Source organism: Sarcophilus harrisii, chromosome 2 (assembly GCF_902635505.1).
Source record: "Sarcophilus harrisii chromosome 2, mSarHar1.11, whole genome shotgun sequence".
Taxonomy (NCBI): Eukaryota; Metazoa; Chordata; class Mammalia; order Dasyuromorphia; family Dasyuridae; genus Sarcophilus; species Sarcophilus harrisii.
Window position 1 is genome coordinate 392,412,748 of NC_045427.1, and position 22,398 is coordinate 392,435,145.

Sequence of the window (22,398 nt, forward strand, 5' to 3'; positions counted from 1 at the left end):
TCTACACAACATAACCTTTAACTTCATGGTAGTAAAAACTATTTAAATTAACCCGAGTACCCTTATTAGTATATTCAAATATTTCATTTGCTTTTCTCTACTTGTTTTTAAGGAGAAAATGATTTGCTTTTGAAGCTAAATGTGAGTGAAAGTTAAACTCAAACCTGTGATGGTATGGACATAAATAAATGGCAGATTGTGGTCAAACTGTCCTCATCAGAGTAGAAAAATGAAATGATTATTGCAATAGGGTACTTTATGATAAATAAACAAATTTCAAAATAAAATTTCAATAAGTGGGAAGTTGAAGTATATTTCTGTGTCATGTAAGTTAATATTTTCTAACATTAGCCTATAATCTTATATTCAAACATCTTCTCTTTACTACCTAATTAGATATTTAAGTAGATTAAATGCACTAAGTAAAATATAAATGTTTAGAAAATGAAAAATTATTTTGCCTACTTTACTTATTATAGTTACCTCTGCAAAACTTTAAAAGGTTTTATACATACACACATGTACATATAATTCAAGGTAACAAAATATATAAGACATACATAAAAAAATTCTGAGATTTTTTTGTCAATCTTAGTGACTCTAAATTATTTATATGTTCTCCTAAATACCCTTGATGACTTCTCTTTCAACTTAGTCTTTTCTTTCTTCCAAATGTATTTTCATCTAGATTTTTAAAAATCTTGAAACTGCATTACAATAGAATTTTTTAATGACATGATGTTTACTTAGCTAAAACACTTCCAAATGAAAAATAACATGAATATCAATAGCTATACTTTTTTTGATATATGTGATGAAGAAGTATATCAGGTAGGGATTAAAATTTAGATTTATAGTTGAAACATAGGTGGTAGAGAGATTTCTGCCACTTAAACATGACTATTGTGCTTAAATAAAAATCCACATCAAACTACATAGTCCACATCAAAGTATCTAACTTTACTGAATCTTTTGCACCTACATAGTACCCATTTTTCTCCATCCCTATCATGCCCCTCCATTAATGAGGAAGTTAGTTGGGTATATCATGATATCCAATTAAGAGAATATTACATTGTAAATATATTCCTGATCCAATATCATAATATGTGACCTCTGATCACCCAGAAAATGTGTTTTTGTCTTTGGCAACTGAATACCACAGATGCCCTGTAAACATTCCTTTTTCACAGAATGTTAAAATAGCTTTGCTTTCAGCAGACATAGTCAAAAAGAGGCACTTTCAACATCAATTGAATTTGTGAATCCTATGAGTTATGAAAATGCTAAAAACAAGGGATGAGGAGTGGGGAGAGCATGCAGTTGTTTTTATGTCTATTTTCCCTCTCTATGGGCTGGCATTTGGTTGAGTTTGAGGGGTTTAGTTTTGTTTTTGTTTTTCTCATTTAAGGCAAAAAAGTACTGTATCTATGACTTCTGAGACTAAGACAGAAGGGGAGGTATTACCACTTTATTTTGTGGGCAAGATGGGAATCTTTTAAATATACTAGAACCTGGATTTAACACTGTTCATGATAGCATGGAATTCAGAGTAAGCAAGGTCCAACTTGAACCCTATCCAGGTTTCATTACTGAAGCATTAAACAGACTGTGTTATAGGGTAGTTTCATTTAGAAGCCTCAATCTGTAGGACATTATTCTAAAAAAACTTCAATGTATAAATGTTGGATTCATCTAGTTTGATATGTGCATAAGCTTCAATGGGTCATCTCTGAATCTAGGCTAAACTCTGACTACATATCAGATTTGGGTCTTGTTTTGTTTTATTTTTAGTTCTTTAAATTTTCTAATACCTGTCCATACTGTAGACAGCCACACAAATAAAATTCCTATTTTCAATATTTAATCATAAATTAACCCCACACTTCAAAAAGTGTCCAGGTAACACCTGGTAAGAGAGCTGAAGGTCTTTGGATAAAAATATAAGGAAAACTTTTTGGAATTTTTTTCCAGATAAAAATGCTCATTGTGAGGGCAGAAGCAAGATTTGGGAGGTGGTTGGATCAGCTGGAAGATCAGAAAGGCATATAAACAGCATTCAGCTATCTTAAGTGAAGCCATTTTATAGACAGCTGGGGTGGGATCTAAACAGAGACAAAGAAGAAGGCTTATATTCATCTTACGTAGTAAATCATGTTCCTGTTCAGAGTGAGAATAGCGGTGTTCAGTAAAAGCAATAGAGACAACAATGTTTTAAATAAATCAATTTGTTAATCAATGGTGAAGAATAGAGAAGCTGATGTTAAATTGGAAAAGAAAAAAAGCATCTAAAATATTTCTTTAAATATATCAGATTGATTTATTTGGAAGCAGGTTGGGACTTGCAATGTAAGAAAAAGTACAAAATCAAGAAGAAAACTACGTAAGTCCAGATACTTGACAGTATGTGTATCGGACAACAATGGGGTTGCTTATAAAATGAAATTTAATCCATTAAGCTTTCTTCAGCCTTTAGACCTTATTGAGATCAATAACAAACATTTCTTTTAACCAACCACTAAGTTGTCTAAATCACTATAGCAGATTCAAGTTTGAGGGCAGGAAAAATGGGAATTAAGCCCCTCCCTTTCTTTCTAATGTTTTTCCCACCAAAAAATTAGACGTAAAAGTAGAAGTGCCATTGCGGGGTTTGGAGAGGAGAAAGAACTTTCAATTACTAATTTTCAAATTGAGTTTTTATTCAGATCAATTTTCACAAATTTTTTTCAGGGGAAAAAAACCCCACAGAACTACTGAAGTTTCGGAACCATATAGTTTCCCTTGGCTGATTATTTTATAGGTAGAGAATAAAATACTGTCAGTTTCAAATGCTCAATTATAAATTAAACTGGGCATCTTTGAAAAGACATAAATGGAAACAACACAAAAAACCTTCCCTTCTTGCTGCTGTTTTTAAGGACATTTTTTAAGTGGGTGCCTTCTTAGTCTTCTCAAATAGTTACCGAGTTTTAAAGTTAATTGAAAGTTACTGTGTCTGTAAAGACAACCACATAGAGGAGCTAAAAATAAATGTGCAAATAGACACCAGGATCACACTTCAATAGAATGCCAAAGTAAATACAGAGTTAAATACTTTGGTTTTCTTTGTTTACATTGCTCATAGTTTTAACTCTTTTTATTCCATACATAATGGCCAATATCTTTGACTTTGATACTACTAACTTTGGAGTTAGATTACATTAAAGTGCTTGATTTAAAATAGTCATTCTTCTTGTGACACTAAGCAGGAACAAGTAAATAATTATTAGTAAATAACAGCTATCTAATAGTAACGAGGTTTCTAATTTCCCACTTAAGTCAAAATGTAATACTGAATGTCTTAGTCTGTTTCCTGCACCTACAGACACACATACACATAAATAAAAGCCCATCTATAATAAATTGAGTTCTCATTTGCCGCTTTATAGAATTACAAATTCACAAATAAATGTACAAAATAATTTCTTCAACCAGAAATGTCAATCATAGAAACCTATGAACATAGACCGTCAATGAATGACCCTTTGGTAGCAAATTACGAAAAACGGGAACTAATCATAAAACAATATGAATATACAATGTTACCACACTATGCTATTAAACAACTCATTCAGCCTCAAAATCTCCTCTGTTCACCATTAAATAAAGATGTTATAATGCAGGCCCAGAAAATAGAGAGAGAAGGAAACAAGAACCTTGATCACAGCTTGATCTGCACTAGAGAAGAAATCAGCAAATCAAATGTTTTTTTTTTCCCAAAGCAATAATTTCAAATGATACTTTCAATAACCATTGTAGGAAAGAAAATTTTAAAAGTTTCTCCCTCACACTCATTCAGATGAAATTTCAGCTTAGCATCTAAGCAGGCCTGTTTTCAGAACTGAATTAGCAAAGTCGTGAAAGAATGATATTTTCAATTGTTCAGTATTTATCACAGCACTGATTTTTAAAAGGAACATATACCTATAGCCATTGATTTTATCATTTATATTTGAAAAAAATTAAAGTATCTTATAAGTACCAGAAGAAAAGAATGTCTTTCTTCTAACAGGTTACCAAATTTCTTTCCTAAGAAACAATATTTTATCCATACTATAAGTATATTTAAATCTATGTGAATATAACCACTTGGTTCCATGAATCTAATATCACAATAAGTTAGTGATATGTCATCTACAATCAAATTCCAAATAGCTTCTTGTTCAACAACTATAAACAAAATTCACCATTATCCAAACTCTGTTTATTACTTTCTGTTATAGGTAAAACTATCAATGTATCCATACAAACTCAGTAAATGTATTATTCCTAATATGTTCATTTTTAATGCTGTTCAAACATTCACATGGAAACAGCTCTAGCGTAAATATCCCCGAACAAATGGCTGTATATTATACAGGAGGGAGCAGTTGGACTGCCAGACTGGGAATGCACTAGGCCATCTGGCTCCGGCAGTCTCTCCAAAATCATCAGCTTTGTTTTCACCCCCAGACTCCAAACAACACATTTTCCACTGTGATGAGTTTACATTTTCCCAAACACAGGTCCTGATCATGCATAAAAATTCCAAACTTCTTCATTCCTCTATGTGCAAGAAAATTAAAATCACCTGCGTTTTTGACATATCACCAAGGGAAGAGAAAGCTGCGAAAATCTGGCTCCCTGTATACTTGCCCTGTCATTTTTTACATTTGAAATCAACTTTTCTGTCTACTGAATTCCTACAGAACTTATTGATATAACAAAAATGTGCTTATCAACCAATGAAGAAATATGTGATGAAAGGGCTGTTAATCAAATCTATGTGAACGTGGCAGGATATAATGAAGTAATCAATAGAAAAAATGCTGTTGTATCAATAGCTTTAAGTAGTGGGGGAGTCAAAACAAATATATAAAAAATAGTTTTTAACTGGGGAAAAAAATCTGACAAGATTTCTTATTAGTATAGCTTGGAACTCCCACTGCAGCCGGACTTTTTTTGAACTTAACCTCATCACCTGCCTTAATATCCATACGCACACAGAAAAGGGAACCAAAGTAGATGAAATTCTTAAGATGCATCACTTTTCACTAGGTTTTTGCTTACTGTCTTCTAATACCAAATTGTCACTGCCTTAAAAACAAAACAAAACAAAATAAAAACCAAGATGGGAAATGGAAGTGGGGGGGTGAAGGTGGCAAATATATATTTTTTTAAGCTAAGTGACTTACTGAAGCTCTCCTAGTCACATTTCAGAATGCAGCATGAAAGTATGAAGCATATTTAACCCTCAGACCTCCCCTACAAGGTTCATTTGCACTTCTGCAGTAGATGATGGCTGTTTCTGTGAGCAACAGCTACAAACTTTTGGATCCTGCAGGGTTTTGCATGCTCTCTAATGGAACACGGAAAACTGCAATGACACAAAAAACAACCTATTTTTAGTCCTGCTAAACTCGATTTGAATAACTCTCCCTGAAGTGACCCTCTCCAGTATCTTCTATTTGGGAAAGGGCAAGGGTTTTTGAAAATTGCTATTTCATGACAAGGAGGGGGAAGTTGGGGTCTCATTATACTTGCTGGCCTATAATAATCCTATCTCTTCCATTTCTCTCTCTCTCTCTCTCTCTCTCTCTCTCTCTCTCTCTCTCTCTCTCTCTCCTTCCCTCCCCCTACAATATTAAAGTCTCTGCCCCCAACTAGCTTAATGAGACACTTTGAAAGGTGTGAATTATTGTGTCATATCAGTACTTCTTGGATGGTTGAATTTATTCTTGATTTCATCCCTCCAAGGAAGCAGACTAGCTCTAAAGCATTCTATGTGAATGTGAAAAGAGCCTGATTAACGATGGATTTAATTTCCTAAAAAATGTCCCTTTAATTTCATTTTAACTTTGTGAATCAAGAATATGACTTCACACACGTAAAAAATGTGACTGTGAAGTGAACAAGTGTCAAGAGAAACAAGGCAATTATTAAGGTACATGAGGATGGTCAGAATGTCATCCTGATCACTGATACTTTGTGGTGTTACCAGAACTCCTCATATTATTATAATTATATTATCATGTATGCAAATATGTGCTTCTAGCATCAAAAAAACTATTTAAAAGAGCTTAACTTAAATGTAATCATTTAATTAGCCAGCTTGTTTCAAGTCTGCTATTAGAATATGGAATATCTGACTGGAGGGCCATTGTATATTTAACTTGAATTAAAATTTAACAAATATCAAGTCAGACTTGGTGTTTAATTACAATTGGATAGTTTGAAGATAAATGAAAATTTATTGTATTATTCATTGAAGCTAAAATATAAATTATATTGTCACATTTGTGAAAGGTTATACTTCATCATTATATTGTACTTTCTAGAGACTAATTACATTAACTGTTATTCTTAAACTGCTTCCAAGATAGTTGCTCTTATAATATAAAATCAAAGAACAATCCACCAGATACTGTGCAGATATTACCTTTTAAGAAGAAAATTTCAAAGAGTATACTGTTGTTTGTGTATCCAATATGAAAGCAAACAGGTGCCCTACTATAAATTGCCTTTTTTCTTGATAAACTAAATTCAGAAATTAATATGTGCTGACAATTAATTTTACAGTTTTTTTGTTGCTTCTCCCAAAAAACTAATTAATTTGTAGCTCTAATGTCATATGAATATTTTTCTATCAGGAGTACTTCATCATATGCATGTTATGAGTTTTTTAAAAGAAACTCTAACTTTCTCCCAATAGGCTAGAGATTAGAGATGAAAGATTAAGAGGTCAAACAGTGCCTTAGTAGAGACTTTTTAAATCACCACAACCTTGTCAAGAAATGAATTTGGGCTCATTGTTCTACAGATATCAAAAGTTTCATTTTTAAACTAGTTTCAAAGTTAACTGTTGCTATAATATTTGTAAAAATCATATGCAGGTAAATTCTTGATGACTTTTTTTGTATCTGCAGTTTATCATACACTAAAATGGGGGGAATAGAATGCTATTTGTTGTTTTGATTATTTCTGAGTCAAAGAAAATTATTTTGAGCATACACAAATTTATTTTCCAGAAGGGGAAAAAAAAGCAAGATCCTCAGGGTCACAATGAATATTTTTTAATATTTGTGAGCTCATAGCTTCATAAGTAGGCCTTATACTCACTAGTTTTTTAGTCGGTAATTAATTAATTTCTAATGAATATATCTAGCTTATGTTTGATGTCTCATGTTTCCCTTCTTTTGCCCCTGCAGTTAGAATGTCAGAAAAAAGATATTCAGGCGTATCAAAGACAGTTTTCAAAAACAAAACTTCAAAAGAGATCATTTTTTAGTCGAAAAAATTGAAATAATTTAAATGGTTGAAAGGCAACTTTGGGATTTGGAGGGTTTTTTTGTTTTTGTTTTTTTTAGGAATACATTTTTGTCTTTTATGGGGGAGAAAACAAAACAATTCCAAAAAGAATCATCTTATCCTATGTGATGAAAAAACTTGAATTAATTAAAGAATATAGGGCCCAAGTTTAAAAGTATATAAGTTGAATTTACGATGCTAAGTCAAGTAATAGCTGAATTTTCAATAAATCTATTTATTTTAGAGAAGCTAAATAAATTTTAATAAGTATGAACAAAAGCTTCAAATGTAAAACAATTCACTGTGTAGATAACATTATTCTCATGTTTTCTATTTGGGAAACGATGTCAATCAAATAAACTGTTATTAAATTGATTCTTGATAATAATTGAAATTTATTTCAATATCTTACCAGACTAAAAATAAAACACTCTTGCAAGCTATGTACTGTCTAAAAAACAATCCCCATCAAACATACCTACAACGATCTGAAACTCTTAGATACAGAATAAGGCAAACCACAATCTCTCTTAAGAAGGCTACTATAAAGAAACCATCAATACTGTAAATAAATGATAAATATCCCACTGCACTAGTGACTGATGTAAGATGGATAACTTTCTTCTTTGTCCTTTTGCCCCCCCCCCATTCCAAATAAATAAAGCTTTTCTTCCCTCTCTTTTCTGATACCAAAGCTCCTTCTCTGGTACCGAACCAGCTGCTTAATTCTGAAACTAAAACTTTTTCTCTAACGAGAAAGCTCCCGTGTCTAATTAAAACACCAGGCCTCCTTTTGTGATTCTGCTCATAATTGTACCTTTTAAACCATAACTCAGCCTTAATGTAGACTGTTTGACACTCGCGTGTTGGGAAACTTAAAGAAATGCAGCTTATGCACCTTTAAGACCACAAGCTCTCTCATGCTGCCTGGCTTCCTGCCAATCGTGGAGCTGAAGGATTTTTTTTTTTTCCTTGAATATCCCCGAACAATTGAGGCTCCCAGGCCTCCCCCATCTCAACTTGCAGAGAAGAACCTGCTGCCTGCCCTCATCTCGGGGTGTCTTTCTGTCAGTCTCTTCAAAACCGGAAGGAGAGCTAGGATCACACGGCCCTCGGGTCCCCCTCGGAAGAACCCCTGCTTTGCTCCCCAACTATGCCCAGACTGGGTCAGAGAAAGTTCAACCCTTTCGTTCCCCCTGCTGCCCTAGTTCGGCAACTAACGGCACCTAATTAAAAGAGATTGAGAAGCGCTTTCTGGGGAGGGGCTCTGGACATCCCTAGAGATTGCCGCCCCCTTCATCACCTGCACCTGGCATTTGCCCCTCAAGCTGCCGCAGCCCTCCTCCCCCACTCCCGCAGGTGGGATACTCCGAGTGGCCGCAGGTGGCCCCGCCCCTAGCTAGCTAGCTTTCTCCCCCGATAGCGGGGTAAGGGAGCCGAGAAGTGGCGACGGAACATAGAGCTGGAAAGTTCAAGTCCTGAGGTATCTACCTTTGTGACCTTTCTGAAGAGAAAGATCTGGATCTCTGACGAAAGAGAAAGAAGCAGATTACTCACTCCCTCTTGCCTCTCTTTGCTAAGTATCAATTGCTCCTCGGTGCAAAATTTAACCAGAAATCTCCTAATCATCATCATCTCCATCCCTCCATTCTCCCCTCCAACCACGGCTTCCTACTGTTCAGCCCAAGACTTCGTCAAGGACAGGCGGCGGTTTAGCAGTGAGGCATGCGGTATAGAGAGGGAGCCTGCATTAAAAAATTAAGAAGCCAACTTACCTGTTTAGTCATGGAGTCAATAAGGCGGACGTAAAAATCCTGCTCTGTTCTTATACCTGAAACAAACCCAAAAAGAGGAATGGGGGAGTGGGGGAAGCGGGTTGGGAAGAGACAGAATTAAGTTTGTTTGTCTGTAAATTATCCTTTTTAACTCAAGAAAGGGTGTAGGAATTATTCTGAATGGTTTGAGATCTTTCCTTAACCTTTCCCTCATTGAGAGTTTGGGCATGAAGCCCCTCTATTGCCTCCCGCAAACCCAGGACTGCTCATCCTCACTCCTTTCCACTATTTCCCCCTAGGAAACCAAGGCGTCAAAGACCTGATACCAAGAAAGAGAGTTGAAAGATAGTCCCCATAGGACTTTAAGTTCCAGGCCCTGGACTATCAGAGGTGGGCTGGAGACCCTAGGAGCTACTGGACCCGGCAGCTAGAGAGATTACCTTGGTTTCCAAACTAGAATCCCTTTTTGGATTTAGGGGGGGAATGGAGCGCCCCAGGGTGTGAGGAATGAAAGTGTGGGCCAGAGGGAGTGACAAACCAGGACCCTTCGGGACCTCGGTAATCTCTTAGTTGAACTGCTCCAGAGAAAATGCTCTCATTGACCAGCATAGTTGAAAGGAATTAGAGGCTGGCCGCAGACTGCCAGCTCTACCTGCTTACTTAAACTCCTCTGGAGCTAGGTAAAAAGACCTAGGAATGAATGGAGGTGGGGTGGAGGAGAAAAGGCCAGTTTAGGAAACTAGAACAGAAAAGAAAGCTAAATGGATGAACCTGATGGATGGTTGGGACTTTCTCTGGCCAGCTACCCTACTCCTGGGGCTCCCAGGCTCCAAGGGGTTCCTGACCTGAATATGAAACCTTGTGAAGGGGTTGGAAGAGAATGACAGGAGGGAGGGAGGATGCCCGGAACATGCTGAGGGCCTCACCGTTGCTGTAGAGGAGCTGGAGTCGGTAATGGATCCCATTATTGGTCTTTTCGCTGTTGGCTTCCTAGATTTCCACAAGACGCAGAAACAGGGGGAAAAAAATTGGGGTTGGGGGTGAGAGACCACAACTAAGAACCATTTGCCTAACTCTAGGATGTTTGCTGTATTTTTTCCTCTCTTAGGTCAACCCGGGAGAAGGTATCGAGGGATACCTGAGGGGAACTGGAGGAAGGGAAGCAGAGGTACAAACACAAGGGTCTCCACACTTTCAGCCTCCACCATCTTCAGCTTTTCTTCTACCTTCCAAAACAGGGTAAAGGTCTCAAGGGTCAGGCTGCTAGATAAATGATGAACCTCGAGAGCACAAAATTGTCTTATTCGGAAGCTGGAAATGAAAGAGGGCTTCGGAAAATCGTTTCTTTCTTTCCTTTTCCCTTTTTCTCGGACTATTTGGACAGTTTCAGAACTGGCCAGTATGGGGAGGTGGAGGATACACTAAGTGACATCGCCTTTTAACAGGACATCGCGTTCCTCAGTTTGGAGTAAGTGATGTATAACTTTGTCGAAAGGAACGTTGAACTAAATTACCGGGACTTATAATTTCGCATAGGAACAGTGTCACAGTGGGAAGGGAGACTTTGTGGGCCTTACTCTGTTATGCATTGAGTGATTGAATATAACCTCCGAGGGCTCCTGGACTGGGGCTTCTGGAACCGAAGGAGGCGCTCCCTCCGGCATGGGGATAAGGGATGCGGCAGGAAAAGGATTAACGCAACCAGTCGGGCTGGGTATGCGACTCTGCGCCCCACTTACTTTTTCCTTCTCCACGAACCCCACAAAGGCGGTTCTCTCGATCTCCACGGGTTGCCCCTGTCTGTCATAGAGGGCCAGGACAAAGTGGAAGAAGTTGGATTTCCTCAGATTGGAGGGCGGCTGCTTCTCAAAGTGAGCCCGGGCCAGCCCCACCCCACTGTGGCCAAAGAGACCGAGAGATTAGAGAACGAAGCCAAGTCTGACACAACCGCAATCTTCACCCACAGCCCACTAGAAAATTGTCCCCCAACATTCACACGATGACATGCCCAAGTGAGTGCCCCGCAACCTACCCACTTTTACCCCTTAGGGAAGAAATAAGTACCGACATCCCTAAAACAATCTCCCTCTTCCAAAACCTAGGGCTGACTGCAAAAGGAGTTTCCCTCCGCCCTGGATTTATCTTGGGGAGTTCGGCATTATTTTTTGGCCACAGGTTTTCTCCCGGCTCAGAAATCTTCCCTGAACTCGTCAAAGGGGAATGAAAGGGGTGTGTGTGTGTGTGTGTGTGTGTGTGTGTGTGTACATGTTTATAATGAAAAGTTATTTAAAAACTCTTCTTTCAATGAAAATTGGGGTAGAAAAAGAAGTAAAAGTGGAAGGCTTATGTCAAGCTTTACGGAACACATCTCAAATTGTGGGTAAGATTGGAAGTTTAAATGTATGTCTCTTTCTCCCCTTCTCTTTCGACTCTACATTCATTCCATTTCCCTCTCTGATAGAAGATGGGAAAGGATGAAGAGAAAGGTAGACTTCACCAACATCAGATCTCCGATCAGCCTACCTTTTGACAGATATCCCTGGTAATATCCAATTGTGATTCCTCTCCCCCCTCCCCCCCAATTCTGATTCTCTGGAACCATCACGAAACACAAATTAAATTGTCTCCAAAATAGACCCCCAGAAAGTTATAGGATTTGGAAAGTGACTGTGGAGCCCTAATACTGCTGTCCTGCCAAAGTTTATTCCATTGCAATACACACACCCACATTCCTGAAGTAATAAAATTTCAGATTCCTTCAGGAACACCTAGACATAAGCAAAAGGTTCCTGTGTACTAGACCCTAAAAGACACGGTAGATATGGGAGAGTGCATTCTGTATCTCTAGCTTCACCTCGTTCACCCCACCTCCCCATACATAAACAAATATACTTTCGTTTCCTATTCAATTTACCTTGATTACTCATACTCTCACTGAGCTTTTCTAGATCCTCTCCTACTCATCTACTCCTCTTAGATAATGGGAACAGCTTTGTAAGACAAAGTTCCCAGGACTAGGCATAACTACCTTTTGCCATCTCCTCCTTCCCCTCATCCTCCCTCCCTTTCCACCCTTGGACTCTGCTTAGGCCTGCCAGGTCATTTCGAGCTGGGCTGGGGGCCTTAAAAAGAAAGAAAGAAAGATAAAGAAAGAGAAAAAAATGAAAAAATGAGAAAAAAGGAAAGGCAGGCCACTTCTCACTTGAGACCAACAATCCAAAGAAAGGACATGGGGAAACTTCGGTTGTGTTTCAGCTATGTTTGGGTCCCAGCCTGCAAGCATTGCTTCCCATCCCTCTGAGCTGGGGGTGGAAATAGGAAGAGGGGACCAGACTGATTTGAAAGAGAACAGTGTGGAGACAATTAGAAGATGTTAAAATTCAGATTGGGAGCTGGTACTGTCCAGAATTGGGGGGGGGGGGAAGAAGGAAGGAAGGAAAGAATGGAGGGAAGGAAGGAAGGAAGGAAGTAGGGAGGGAGAAAAGAAAGAAAACTGGAAAAGAAGATAGATGGAAAAAAGGGGAGGGAATTAAAAATTAGAAAAAATGGAAAATGTGAAAAGGGGAAGCAAGACAGAAAAAGGAAAGGAAAAAGAAGAAAGAGCAAGGGAAAGAAAAATAGCAAAAAGAGTTGAAAAAAGACAAGAAAGGAAGAAAGAGAGAGAAAGAAAGAAAGAAAGAAAGAAAGAAAGAAAGAAAGAAAGAAAGAAAGAAAGAAGGAAAGAGAAAGAAAGAAAAAGAGAGAAAGAAAGAAAAAAGAGAAAGAGCGAAAGAAAGAAAGAACCAGGCATCTCACATTCTGGTGAAATTTCTCTTAGGTACCAAAGCAAAATAAAAACAAAAACAGAGGTAGAGGGGCAAAGTGCCCGAATTGGACCCTTCGGAGAAGCTATCATCTTGCCCACCGCAGAACAGCGAGATAAACTACGGCGGAGGGAAAGGGGAGAGGAAAGAAAGCCACGGATGCTGCTGCAAAAGCCTCTACCTACCTCTGAGCGGCTGTGTTTGCATCCAGGACCCCGGCTCCCTGCATCCACGTCCGCACAGCGTTCATTCCACTGCCTAGCGGTTCTTCCTTCATACTGCTTCCACTCCTTTGGATGCTTTCCTGGATCCCAAACATGAAAACAATCTTTTTTGGGGGAAAATCTCCTCTCCCGTCAGAAAAAAAAAAAAAATTAAGGGGGAGGGGAAGAAAAAAAAAGAAAGAAAATCGCCAGCCAGAGATTTTTTTTTTCTGAGAAGATGAACTCACACCGGATCAAGGCGAGTTGAAAGCAAATTTTAAATTAAAAATTATATATTTAATACAACAACAGCAATAACCAAAAAAAAAAAAAAAGAAGAAGAAGAAGGAAAAATTCCAACGAAAATGCAAAGACAAAAAAAAAAAAAAACCGAGATGTACGTTTGATTGTTGGGGGTGTTGTTGTTGGGTCGGTTGGTTTTGGTTAGGAGTGAATTTTTTGGTTTTTTGATTTGTTTGTTTGTTTTGCTTTTTTTTGTAGTGATCACAAGACGGTGGAGCACTTGAGGGGCTGGAGTTTCCTTTTGTAGAGGTACCCTTCACTTGAAGAAGCAGGCAAAAAAAAAAAAAAAACCTCTGATGGCAGTTTAAGAAACAATAGGCTGAACTGGAGCTGCTGCAGGCTTGGCTACATCAAGTGTCATTTTCCACAGACAACAGGCAAGTTTTTTTTCTCTCTCTCTCTTTTCTTTTTTTTTTCCTCTCCTCTCCCAACCAAAGATCTTTCTCTCCTTTCAAAGCGTGTGGATAAGGAAGACGCCGGTTGCTACAGACACCAGAGAAAGAGAGAGAAAGAAGGATAGAGAAAGGGGGAGGGAAGAAGAGAGAGAGGGGGAGAAAGACAGAGAGGGAGAGAGGGAGAGAAAAGAAAGGAGAAAGAAAGAGAGAGAGAAAGAAAGAGAGGGGTGGACCCTGGTGGATGGAGATTCTGTTTTTTCCTTGCTAAAATAGAAGTGATTTGCAGTCTTTCCCTATGGAATCCAGTTTGACTCTCCCCAGAGCTAAACACAAGCACACTAACCCCAATGGGGAGGAGGCGTGGTTCCAGCTTTACAGAACCGCCTCTCTATTTGCATAGCGTCATCCTTCCGCCCAGTCCTAGCCAATCGCAGCTTCGGGCTCCGCTTTGACGCCACTCCGGGTAACACCCCCCTCATTAACATCTCCTCTGGACCTCGGGGGAGATCTGCGAAAGTTGCACCCAAAGTGCCGAGCGAACCGCGCTGGCTGCTAGGCCGGTGACCGCAAGCGGGAGGGGGTGGGGACGGAGTCAGTGCAGCGAGGTGGGGATGGGGGGGTAAGGGAGTGAAGCCAGGGAGGGTTACAGGAGGGGGTTCAGGGAGGAGAAAGGGTATAATTACAACACTGTTTCCTTTGCCATGGAAAAGCCCATCAGGGCCATTAGCTAAAATATGCTTAATATGCACAGTCCCCTCTCTCCTCGCCCACCCCTCGCGATGTAACCGTGAAGACTCGCTCGGAGGCGGAGAAACTGCATCTTTCTTCGGTGGGTGCTGGTTTGTGCTTGGGCTCTACCGGGGGATCGGGTGCAAAGTAAACAGGAGCATAGAGCGCAATCCTGTCTGCCGGCCTGCCTGCCCTTCCTGAAGTTGTGCGCACCCCTCGTGCTCCCTCTTCCCTCCCCTCTCTCCTACCCTTTTTCCCCTTGTCCTTTCTCTGGTGGTGGTGCGGGTGATGGGGGGTATTCATTCTCGTTTGGGAGGATGGAGCAAAGGAGAAGAGAGACTGAAGGAGGGGGATCTACGATGGGGCCGGAATGGGGTTTGGTGAGTCAAATCTGCCTCTCTCCCCTCTGGCGAAGCTGATGCTCTTGGAAATAAAACTCTTTTCTATTTAAGCAAATTCTGGGAGTGATGAATGCGGTGTGGTTAGACCGTATCTGGAACCGTGGAGGCTGCTTCCTTTAAACCCGGTAAAGAAAGCCGCCTGCTCTCCAGTCTTATGGTCACGTTTTTCGGGCTCTTGGCCCCCGGCGTATTTCACACATCTAACTCGAGCGCGCACACACACACACACACACACACACACTTCTGTTGAGCAATCTCCAGCGTTTATGAATCATGAAATGCTAGAGAGACTTTATTTCTAAAGGGCCATTCCCACCCTCTCCTCTCCCCTCATCCCTGCTCCTCCCCCCCCCCCCAGCACTCCCCACTCCTGAACTGTTCTGAAGTATAACAACCATAACAATGAGCCTTCATTGTTTGTTTATTTGGTGGATGAATTCCACCCCCCCTTCCATTCTTAAAAGAGAAAAATAAACAAACCCACGCCAACTCCTGCTCCTGCCATATGTCAAAAAGAGTGTGAGGTTCATTGTCTCCTAAATGAGTCTTCCGAATGTATGGGACTGGTAAGTAGAATGAGAAAAGTATTAGTGCAGTAAGATGTTTTATTCCCCTGTAATGTTCTCCATGATTTTTTGTTAGTAGTATATAATCTCTAATATGCCACTCAAATCCTCCCTCACCCTATGCCTCATTGACCTCTGGAGGTGACCCTGAATTTTCAAAGTATGTTGTGCCACCAGAGCACAATTTCTGGCAGGTTCCATTAAGCTGGAAAGGCTTCCAGTTGGGCCATGTGGCAAGGGACTAGACGTCTGTTCTCTGATGACCAGACGTCTGTTCTCTGATGACCAGCCTAGAAAGGTGGTCACCAATTAAGGATTGCTTTTGGTCTCTCTAATTTGAAGACATTCTACTTAAATTTAGTTTAGTCATGTTAAAAATCTTTTGTTGGTGGAGGTGGTAGAGGGAAATATTTAAAGAGTAACTTCAAATGAACAATGAAGACTTACAGGAGTTTCATTACTTCTTCAAAAATAATCCCATCCCTTGCTGGCTTCTGGAGAATAAAATGGGGGATCTGAAATCCAAGTTCACTTCCTTTTTCTTCAACTTTTGGTTTGGAAACCCACTAAGGGTAGTGTTTGAAGGTGTAAGAATCTCATACTTCAAAGAGCTATAGTTACTTTACTATGCACACACCTTCCATCAATCAAAATCAATGGTATTTGAGATTCATAATGGTCCAAGAATTCATCACCCCATGGCCAAACTCATAATAAGCTCATCTGAATGTAACTATGCTAACTATGTAACTGTGAATTTAACAATACAAAGTCAATAATTGTGTTAAGATTCTTTTCTGCTTCATTGCACCTGTAATAGCTTGCATTCTAGAACCCAGGGTTACCAGCCAACATGATGAGGCATCAGAATAGAACTTTATTAAAGGACTTATATTGGATGGAAAATGCCATCTGCATCTAGAAAAAAAGATCTAAGGAGACTGAATGTAAATCTACACATGCTATGTTCATTTCTTATTTCTGGGTTGTTTTTTGGTTTTTGTTTTTTATCTCTCCCATGGTTTTTCCCTTTTGCTCTGATTTTTCTCTCCCAACATGATTCATAAAACAATGAGTATTAAAAATAAATAAGCTTGCTACAATTAAAAAAAGAATTTATATACATATTTAGAAGTATTGAGCAGTTCTCTCTTTTTCTCTCTGTATGTCTCCTTTTTTCTTCCTCTTCTCTCTGTCCATTTGTGTCTCCTTTTCTCTGTCTCTGGGTCTCTTTCCCTCTCTCTTTCTTCTCTTCTCATGCCCCAGGAGAGTCCTAGAGCAGTGTTTGGGAATACTTATCCAGCTTGAGAGGAGGGGCATACCCCTCACCCCTCCTTATTGTATTACCTAGGCCAGAGTTTTCAGATCCACCTGAGACCCTGGGAAACAGGAATGTATGGGGAATAATTGCTCCCAGGAGCTGTTTCAATGTTCAATGCCCATTGTCTTGACTTTTAGTTGTTGGTGTCCTAACTGGAGGCAAACATCGACCCGGGTCTCTTTACTGCACAGCTCCCAGGGATCTGGACTATCTAGGCTTCCTTTTCCTCTCCAAGCTATAACCATACCAAGAACTGGCGAGGGCATTGTTTTTCTTTCTCAGCTGGAGTCTCAGAAGAGACATCTTGCTGAGGCTGAATGATTAACACTAGGGGAAAGGAGCCACTCCAGGAGAAAAGACTCAAAGGTTCTAAGCCCTTTCCAGATCCCTAGGATAAGCAACAAGAACAGGACTGAGACTCAGAGTCAGACAGCATGCCAAAATCTTGGGAGAAGGACAATCTTGAAGAAGGCAGGCAGCAGAGAATATCCCTTTTGTTTCTCAATTCAATTCATTATTTATTTCTTAAGCAAATTCTATTGTTAAAATCTTGGGGTTGAGGATTCAAAGAAAAAAACAGTTTTGCTCTCAAGAACCTTACATTCCATTGGCTCTCAAGAGATCCTCAGCAATCTAGAAGAGGAAAAAAAAGCAAGGAGATGTAATCTTTACCACACTAATCCTCTTTACTTCAGTCTGTCCATGTAAACTTAAGAAATAAATATGGAGGTGATTATTTGTATAATTTCGTAGGGAGAGAGGAATTTTCTTACTTTATAATAGAAATTCCTGAAAAATTACTTTTTTTAATACAGAAAAAGGTTATTCTCATAAGCTTTTTTTTCCTATCAGAGAAGACTTGACTGCCAAATTTATTCACAGCTTTGCTTCTGGGTGTCCTTGTGCCTTTAACCTGGATTGCTTCTCCTTGTAATAAGTATCTAAGGGGGATTCAAAAAGACAGAAAACTGAGTGTTTCTATGATAGACTTCAATATCAAAGACATTTAAATATTGCTTTGTTTACTGTGAATTTTAACAGGTTATTGAACCACTAACTGCAGCTTTACTTATAATAATTATAATAAATATGTTTGAAAGTTATTAATTGTATTTTACTTGTGTGATTAGTAATGATAACTCATTTGCATGATGTTTTAAGATTTACCAAGTATTTTCCTTGTACACAAATTATCTGTGAAGTATGTTATTCAAGTATTATTTGACCAAGAAGGAAACTGAGACTCTTAGAATTGAACTGATTTGCCAGTCAGTAAGAATCTGAGATTTTGAACCTGTGTTTGAACCCTAGTCTTTCTAACTTCAAGTCCAATGGTCTACCTTAGAGTTCAGATCCTACTTCTGACAAAATCTCTTAGGGCTCTTCAGGCAACTGTCTAAAACTATAAATTGCAAACTAGTTTTTGATTTGCTTTAGTAGAATTAATTTTTAAATTTTAAAGTATAATAGGTACTTTTGTAATACATAAAAGATGTTATATGCTAAATATATATGTATATGTGTGTATGTACATGCATACATAACACACAAGAAATATATAACAGGAAAAAAGGTGAAACAATTATGTAGTATGAGATCTATGAATTGCCCAAATACTACCATAATACCCATAGAATGTTAGAAATTATAGAGAAGGCTTCTGGCAATGTGGAGAGATCTTTTAATGAGGATTTATGAAAATATTCGTCCAAGAATCACACAGAATGAGAAGATATGGATAAGTTTCAGTCTGCACTGATGCGGAGAGCATCCATAAAATGAAATTACTGGTATTTACTGTGTCTACATGAATATATGATATATATGTGTATATGGAGAATATTTTATCTATGACAATAAGAGGGTGAGAAGAAAGAGAGGGGGGAGAGAGGGAGAAAGAGAGGGGAGGGAGGGAGAAAAGAAGAGAGGGAGAGAAGGAGAAAGGATAAGAACACCGGGGGGAGGGGGGAGAACAACCTGAGTAAGTCAGTATATAGGAAAGGCCTGATCTCTGATAAATTGTGAGTCTTCTCTTTGGAGTTTCTTCAGAAGTTATAGGTAAATTAGCACTTCCCCCACAACTGACACATACAATAGCCCAGAATTCTCTGGGGATGAGTGAGCAAAGTAGAGCTGAGCTGAGCAGAGCTGGCCTGCCTTGTTGAGTTGTGAGAGTATTCCCAGGTCACCAGTACCCTGGAGGAAACTGGTCACCTTCCCTCAGGGAAGCACTATTTTGAAATCATCAGTCTCTACCTCCTTCCAAACTATATACCTTATGTTAAATTGCCTTTATTTCACACCCACCAAATTGGGCTCTTGGCCACTTTCTAAGCAATACCTAACCTCAATAGTAAGTAAATAAAGTCGAACAGAAACAAACAAACATGTTTTGCTGAAGGGAAGAATCCCCTTACTTATCTATTCCTGCCCATTCAAAGACCAGCTCTTTTAACCAAAAACCTTCACTTATTTTTATTCCTATTGAAATTTCAGCAGTGAAAGTCGATTCTATAGTGAATCCTATTCTCTTTTCCTTATTCCAGGGGAGAGTGTGTATAGGGTGAAATGTAATGTTAGGAGTATGTTTCTGGGGAATGAGTACGTTTGGAGAATTGAGGATGACAAAGGAAATATTTTGGGTGAGGTAACGATCCTTTCTTTAAGGTTTAAAGGGAATTGGAGCAAGGGAAAGAAGGAAAAGGAAGAGGAAGAAAGTCGGCAGATCGGGATTTCAGGGACTGAGGAAGAAAAGGAAATACACAAGACCCAATCCATCAATCTAGAGCTATCCAAAGTCTATATAAAAATAATACTCATAAGAGGGAGGAGAAATTAAGCAACCTGGGGACAGAATCGCCTTGCTTATGTTCCTCTAATCTAGAAGAGAGGAGGGAAAGGAAAAAGTGAAGACTGGGACTGGGAAAGAGATCTGAATAAGAGTGGAAAGAAGCCATTCTACAACTATAGGACTGTGAACTGGTTCCCGAGGGAGGGGAGGCGAGGAGTAGCTAGGGGTTCTAGGTGCTACGCCTTTCTGGGACCCTGGGGGATGCGGGGCAGTTTCACTGGCTGCTTCTCAACTACTAGCAGGATTTCCCCCGGGGCTCTATGTCAAGTGAGCGATGAACTTTAATCCGACGCTGGGCTCCTGGAAGTGCCCGCAGTCCAGAAACCCGAAAGCGCTGATGGCGGGGACCAGAGGTTGGTGCCTAAGCAAATCTAGGATGAGTTCTCGGAGTCTTTCGGAACTTCTCCCAGGAGCAGACAGAGCGCCTCATAGTGTCTTTCCCTAAGGAAAAAAAAAAAAAAAAAGAAAGAAACGAAGCTCCCACGACAGGACAAATTCAAGTCATCACTTATAGCATCCTCTAAGGCGTCCAAATTCCGAAGAGAATTACAGACGAGAAATGGTAGTCTCTCCTCTACCCGACTTCCACCAACGGGGGATATTAACCCATAAAACTACTACTGGTCCGAGTTATCAACTCCCCAGGGAAAGAGGCCTCGATTCATCCCGGGACCCCTCATCCCAGGCCATCTTTCCCACCCTGGAGCATTTCATGAAATATTTGGAAGCAAACACAATCATTCACATTCATAATTCATCACGGAGACCCGGTTTCAAGAGACTTTAGTCCCTAGAACACCGTTCCTAATCTTTCCTCCCAAGATATGCACATAAGTCTTAGAAATTCAGATATCGATCGGCCTCTCGCTTCCTGAAGTCAAACCCCAGCCTTCAGAACTTAAAAGGAATTCCCCTTCAGTGTTCCTTTCCGATTCCCCAACTTCTACTTTAGACGTTTCAACCCAAAAAGTAAAATGTTTTTGTTTGTTTTATAAAACAGCTGTGTGGACTCCAGCAAGTTATTTTACATCTGGGTGGGCCCCAGTTTCCCCGTATACAAAAAGTGAGGGGACTAAACAGGCTGATTTCCAAAATTTATTCCAGCTCTAATATTCTGTGATTCTAAATATGTCTAATTTTTTTTTTCGGTTTTCCCTGAGATTAAGAGTCTGGAAAGGAGAAAACTGGGGGAAATCATTCTCGGAGTTTACTTTTTTCCCCCAAGAAGTGACTGGAACCCAAAGTAATTCAATTTATTGCGTTTCTCTGAAACAAAGTGGCTGACTACCTGCAGTCCCTCTCAACCCTCCCTTCCCGGATTCCATCCCATCCCAAATCCTGTGGGTGCGCTCAATCTAATCCCTTTAGATGGGACTACTTCAGTCTTCTGGGTAGAAGGGATCTTTGTCTCTAACTACACGAAACCATACCCTTCGCTCAACCAAAACTGGCCAAAACAGAGAAGTCTTTCGGGACTTGCAAAGGTGGCAGGGCAAAGGTTTGGGGTAGTAAGCATTCTTTTTAAAAGTGCAAACTAACGGTCTTGCAACAGCGCCGCTATTCCTTTGATAGAAAAAAGAATGAATCATGGTTTTGAATATAAGATGGGAAGAGGGTTATGATACATTTATCACCTAGGTGAGGACAGCACCTAGCAGTTTCTGACAATCAAACTCTGCATCGCCCCATTCCACCCCACATCCCACCAAGCAAGCAACAAAGACGAGCTGGTTACTCCATTCAGGAAAAGTGACTCACTGGAAGGGTGTGGATAATAAGGTCGCTCTCTAGCGCAGGCAAGATTTTGAGGTTAGAAAGTGAAGGGGACCGCTGGTGACCTGGGCAAGTAGAGATTGCGAGAGTGTACAGATACAAAAAGTCAGTGCCGGGGATAAGAAACTGGAGTGGAGGAAAAAGTTGAAACGAAGGAGCAGCTCTGTGAGTTACTAGGAAGAGCCCTAGAAGTGGAATCAGAAGACAGGGTTCAAGTCTGCTTTGGTTTCTTTATGAGCTTTGCAACCTTTTCAGTTTCTTCAACTCTGAAAGCTTCACTTTCCTCAATCTATAAAATGATAAAGTTAATGTCTATTGCCTCCTTCACAGGGCTGCTGAGTAAAAATCTGTCAAGCAACTTCTAGTCATATGTTGTATTATTAGTTCAGAGAAGACAATATGGAATAAAGAAACTTATTTTCTAAGGGAGTATCTCACATTCACACGTATTCACAAATATGAGTAGGAGAATACAATTATGTGTCCACATCTAGAAAATGTTCCCCCTTCTTGAATTAGTTTCCTAATGGGTAATTTGCTTATTTGCTTGAAATAAGCAAAAGAGAATTCTACAAGAGCACTGTATTTAATTTGGGGGAAAAGGTACTTATGATACTCATTTGTCTAAGAAACCTCCAGGCCCACACATTCTTTGTATGGAAGGAATACGAGTATGGATGCTTGGGGGGGGGGGGGGGGGGGGGGGGAGGGGGGGAGGAAGGGAGGGAGGGAGGAAGGAAGGAAGGAAGGAAGGAAGGAAGGAAGGAAGGAAGGAAGGAAGGAAGGAAGGAAAGAAAGAAAGGAGAAAAAGAAAAAAAAGAAAAAGAAAGCAGGAAAGAGAGACCAAGCAAGGAGTTATTTTTCCAAATGAGTTTTTCCAAAGCTCTGGGTGACTTCGAGGGCGAGGCACGGTCTCTTAGCATTTTACTTAAGTTAATGTTTTTGGTCTCAA

At 39.7% G+C, this 22,398-nt stretch overlaps 1 protein-coding gene across 2 annotated transcripts in view; it reads right to left on the reverse strand.

The window, feature by feature from the left end:
• EBF1 (EBF transcription factor 1) overlaps positions 1-13,223 on the reverse strand; it is a 447,106-nt gene extending 433,883 nt beyond the window's left edge. For both annotated transcript variants that reach the window (XM_031953604.1, XM_031953605.1), the window contains exons 1-4: positions 13,090-13,223; positions 10,841-10,997; positions 10,028-10,091; positions 9,102-9,157 (exon numbers count right to left, since the gene is read on the reverse strand). In XM_031953604.1, the coding sequence (XP_031809464.1) occupies positions 9,102-9,157; positions 10,028-10,091; positions 10,841-10,997; positions 13,090-13,223 (411 nt within the window). The remainder of the gene's footprint in view (positions 1-9,101; positions 9,158-10,027; positions 10,092-10,840; positions 10,998-13,089) is intronic.
• Between the last annotated feature and the right edge of the window lie 9,175 nt (positions 13,224-22,398).